Below are 5,205 nucleotides of genomic sequence, written 5' to 3'. Positions count from 1 at the left end.
GGAATTAGCTGTTCTTAGATACGAGTGGGGGTGGGGGATGGGAATGGGGGGCAGAGGATTGGTCCTTGTTGTGAGGGAAGTATCAGGTGCCTTGCTGGCCAAGCGTAGTGGGTGAGACGGAGTGTAGACCTCGATGAGGGATTCCAGTTTTAGCTTCTGCTTTGTAAGCAATGGTAGGAGTTTTGAATGTGGTGTGAGCTGAAGCCGGTGTAGAGAGATGAACAGTGGACTGTCTTGGGTTGGTTGAAGACCAGACGTGCTGCTGCATTCTGGATCATCTGCAGAGGTTTCAGTGTGCATGCAGGGGGGGCTGCTAGCAATGATTTGGCAAGACTGAGCAACCGAGGCCACATGAACCTCGAGGGTTAGCTGGTCACCAATCATGACACCCAGATTTTGCGAAGACTTAGTGGGAATGAGTTTATTTGATCCAAGCTGGATATCAATCTGTGGTTGAATGGGGGAACTGGCTGGAATCATAATAAGCTCAGTCTTGGATAGGCTGAACTGAAGGTGAAGTTCTCACATAAAATTAATTAAGATCAGCTCTAAAATAAAGGAAAGAAGTTTATCTTACTCTACAGGCTTGTGACTTTTACTATGGGAAATGTAGTTTTTGGAGCATTTGGGGATTCAACAACTTTGCACAAAAGATACAAAAAGTTAAACTTGGAAGATATTTTATTTTATTTATATTTTATTTAGATATTTTTATGTTTATTGAACAAACTTGAATGAAAATGACAGTTAAGTTTCCCGCCTACAGCCGCCAAGTTAAAACATAAAAAAATGTACCCAGTAAATAGAATATACAATTTTAATGTTAACTTCAAAAGGTTTTTCCTTTCTTGCCCCCAAGTAGATCACTAGTCTCCTCTCCCCCAATGAACCCTGAGATTTTCAGCCAAGGATCTGCTTGCTGTTCCAGCATCAAGGCTGAGGACCAAGGGAGTCTTTTCAGTCAGGACCCCCACTCTTTGGAACAATCAAAGCATTTTAAGTGTGCTTTCACCAGGTCGTTTTAACTTATTCAGTCAGTGTTTTGCTCTGAGTTTATCTTATTTTGTTCTGTTTTAACTTGTTTATTCTTAACTGGTTGTTTTGGTAATTCTATTGATGTCCTGCTGTTGTAATTCAGGGTCCTTAATCTTCTTATATTTCTGTTTTTATGCTACCAAGCACTTTGTAACCCTGCTTTGAATAGTGCTGTAAAAGTCGAATTATTATTATAATTAATACTATATCTATTAACACCAATTAAATTTAAAGCATGAAAGACTTTATAAGCGTGTTCACATATATATAAACCCATAAATGTTTTACAGTAAACCAAAGTTTAGATTCAGTCTATAGTTGTCCTGCAGGCCCCTCTTTCTCTCTCTCTCTCTCTCTCCTGTACATTAGCATAGCAATGACTGCAGGGTTCAGGGGACTGCAGAGCTGATGGGGGAAGATCATTAAGAAACATGTAGTTCTTTGTTATCAGGTTGTTTCGATGATCCACCGATTCGCACCTCCGTGTTTGTTTCAAACACGCAGGGATCAAGCCAGGACAAATAAATGATGTGTGTGTGTGCGCAATGGAGGAGGCGGAGACGAAACTGTTGGAAACGTATCAACTTTAAAATAAAGTCTTTACACACTTTATTGTGCTCAGGTAAGCAATGGCCCTGTGATCCAACATAATTAACAATGTTTTTCACATATCTCCGTAAATTTCAGCAAGCTTAGGCATCTTTGGTGACTTTTACGCACGGGAATTTCGGCCTTCCTGCTCCAGATCTTTATCCAGGTGTAGTGTCGCCCCCTGTACCTGCCTTCAGGGAAATTTCTGTTTCCCATGAGAGGAAATAAAACTGAATCACTGCCACTCGAGTAAATATGACACCATTTACACCTCACATGAACTTTCTTTTGTGTCACGCAGAAAGTAAAATTAAAAATAATGAAAAGAAAAGCAGATTTTACGCACATTCCAGTACGGTGCCAAAGTTAAGAGATCATAAAGTAGATCCTTGATTTTGTCAGCAGTTTTTTTCACACTATAATTTAATTATTAGTTTACATGAGGTCACGTTTTATTTTCTTCTAAATCACGCACTTTTCTGCCTTACCTGCTTGACGCACCTACATGTCATTCATGTTTGTTTGCACCACTGCCTGCTGTGGGGGAGGTGTGTGTGTGTGAGAGAGAGAGTGTGTGAGAGAGACGGACTGTATTGTGGGCAGTACTGGCCACACCTCCCGGTATTAGTGGAGGAGGTATAAGAGGTTCAGAGGCAGCTCAGTTGATACTCAAACTCTGAATCCTGAAAAGCTCTCCAGCTGTCAGAGACCAAACAGGCGCTACATGGACAGAGAGGCGCGTCTCTGTTCGGGTTTAAAGTTTTGATTTTCAATTTTTTTTACTTCTAATCTTTCAGCATGGCTGTGGCTGAAGTTGTGATGCCTTCGATTACGTTTCCTGGTGTGCAGGCAATGGATGAAAAACAGTTTGACGTAAGTTAGATTACTCTACTTCATTGTTTTGACTATAGATCTTATCATGATTTTTTTCCTACTGCCTGCATTTCTAACGTAAATGTTTCTGTTTGAACAGTTGTGTAAGGTGGATGCCAACCCTCTCATCGAAGTGGAGTTCAGCATCGTCCAGTCTCCTGCCTTGCCCTCAAAGGAGGACGACGAGCTGGCCAAATTCGTGGACCTCGAGTTCATTCTGTCCAACACCATCGGCTCTGATGTTGGCAGCGAAAACGGGAACATTTCTCCTCACCAGCAATGCGCATACTCTCTACCGGAGTCACCAGAGAGCTGCAGCGGTGCGTCCGTGCCAGACTGCAGCGATCACCCTCCTCCCTCTTCTCACCAGCGCTACCACGGCACCGTCAGCTTTACAGGCTCGGGTCCCGTTCGCAGTCTAATGGCGGAGCTTCTGACACCAGAGATGAACTATCCCGGGGAGGGCTCACCTGAGAGCGCAGACAAGACGAGAGACACTCGGGAGTACACAGAGCTACACGCGTTGAATGCAACTACTCCTGAACATCACCAAGTGTCCTCCTCTCCTCCAGCGATGGGATACAAAGTCAAAACTGAACCTGTGGGTCAGTCTTGTATGATGGCTGCTGCTGCTGATGGGAACTTTATGGGACAGACGTTTGAGAGGCACCAACTGCGCGCTGCGCAGCATTTTACGCACCACCAGGCTGCACTTCCAGGGTTTGCTTCGCACCACATGCAGCACCCCGCAGCTCAGGCACGCACAGACTGTCATTTATCTCACATGAACTCTAACATGAGCGTCCCACATCTTAATCAGCAGCACCATCTCCAAAACCAGTACATGAACGCGCCCTACCAACTTCATTACGCACACCAGAGTGTGCCACAGTATCAGGGACATTACAACATGCACAGAGAGCCTGTGCGCATGCACCAGCAGCATCACCCAGCCTCTATGCAGGGAATGATGCTCACTCCTCCTTCATCACCTTCGCTGCTGGAGTTTTACGCGCACGACGAGGTGGGGGGCATCAAACAGAAGCGAGGCCGGAGGTCGTGGGCCAGAAAACGTGCCGCGACGCACAACTGCGAGTTCCCTGGATGCGGGAAAACCTATACTAAGAGCTCACATCTGAAAGCCCACATGAGGACCCACACAGGTAAGAACAGCACCAAAGCCCCTCTTTTAACTCATAACTTTAATTTTATTGTTAATTTTGTGCGCGTTCAGCCTCTTTAGCTAAAGCAAACTTCTGTCTGTTTCAGGTGAGAAGCCATACCACTGCAACTGGGAGGGCTGCGGCTGGAAGTTCGCCAGGTCTGATGAGTTGACCCGTCACTTCAGGAAGCACACTGGACATAGACCCTTCCAGTGCCATCTGTGCGAGCGTGCGTTCTCCCGCTCGGACCACCTGGCTCTCCACATGAAGAGGCACATGTAAAAGAAAACTTTCATCACGGAGAGATACCTGGGGCATCTCAGATGAAGCACCAAAGGCCAAAATGTATGCAAACGAATGTTCCTGTACATGAGACTGTGCCTTAAAAGAGGAACAACGTGTTTGAGAAGTGCCTATTCACCAGCAGGTCAAACTCAGGTGTTTTTGTACATATCTGTGAATATGAATAACTTAAATCAGTCTGTATTTAAGACAGACTCTGTCTGTGGAGTAAGTCATTGATAGTGAGCTCCTTGAAAAACTCTTCCCAAAGAGGAGACTCACTGTGGGCAGGACCCAGCATTGTGTAAATATGTATTTTTGTAATGTTTACATCTCTTATCTTTGATACAACAAAAATCAGGTCAGGGTTTTGATGACTTTTTTGATAATTTGTATCATTTTACACTAAAGATGTTTTAGATTTGATAAGTGTTCTCAGCTAGGCCTACGTTTCCATGTTTTGTGAAGGTTTTGCCAGAGCAAGATTAACAAATTCAGGTACTAAAACTTGGTTTCAGTCTCACTCTTCAAGTGTTAAAAGTGTGTTTTTACAGCTAAGGATGTGAGGAACAACACTGATGTGTTTTCTAAGGGAATATGAGTATTTGTATGTGTTCCTGTAAAGCGTCCTTGGGTTTCTTTAAAGGCGCTATAAAAATTCAAGATATTATTATTATTTTTTGTTTTTGTTTTTTTTTAAAGATGAAGAAACCCAAACAACCACTGGTTGAACTGCTGTACTTGAACTGCTGAAGAGATGTATATTTTTCCCCAAAATGCAACTGTTTCATGCGCTTAAGGGCTCAGAAAATAAAGTACTTTTACAAAAATAGACGCTTTGTCATTGCCTTTAACAACCTGCACAAATCATCCTACTTTACATCTGCTACATCTGCTTTAACAGTGGTAAAAATAACCCTTCTTCCTCTTTTTTGTCCATTTCCTTCCAAATCAAAAATCCAGAGGTCCTGATATTTGACATTTGAATGACAGTCATTAACAGCCTCTGAAACCTGACACAGGTTTTCATGATCAAAGATTTTTCTTGGGCATGTTGGTGCAAAACAGCACAGAATTAAGCATTTCAAGAAGATGAGAGCAAGTACTGCAATTTGGGAATCATAAATGGACAAATGACAGTAATGCTATTGTAATAAAATCAATATTTATACTCTGTATCCATGAATGGATTTCAGGCAAAGAGGAAACTTGGCTTAAAGTCTACTATTCTTACAGAGAATTCAAAGGAAGTCACCGTTGT

General features: G+C 43.0%; 1 protein-coding gene across 1 annotated transcript; it reads left to right on the top strand.

The window, feature by feature from the left end:
* Positions 1-2,310: 2,310 nt before the first annotated feature.
* klf17 (Kruppel-like factor 17) lies at positions 2,311-4,768 on the top strand. Its single transcript, XM_041802407.1, has 3 exons — positions 2,311-2,499; positions 2,600-3,662; positions 3,769-4,768. The coding sequence occupies exons 1-3, from the start codon at positions 2,425-2,427 to the stop codon at positions 3,942-3,944; spliced, it is 1,314 nt and encodes a 437-aa protein (XP_041658341.1). The 5' UTR covers positions 2,311-2,424; the 3' UTR covers positions 3,945-4,768.
* The last annotated feature ends 437 nt before the right edge of the window (positions 4,769-5,205 follow it).

The sequence above is a fragment of the Cheilinus undulatus genome, linkage group 13 (assembly GCF_018320785.1).
Source record: "Cheilinus undulatus linkage group 13, ASM1832078v1, whole genome shotgun sequence".
Taxonomy (NCBI): Eukaryota; Metazoa; Chordata; class Actinopteri; order Labriformes; family Labridae; genus Cheilinus; species Cheilinus undulatus.
Note: the sequence above shows the minus strand (reverse complement) of the source record. Positions and strands in the feature narration are given on the sequence as shown.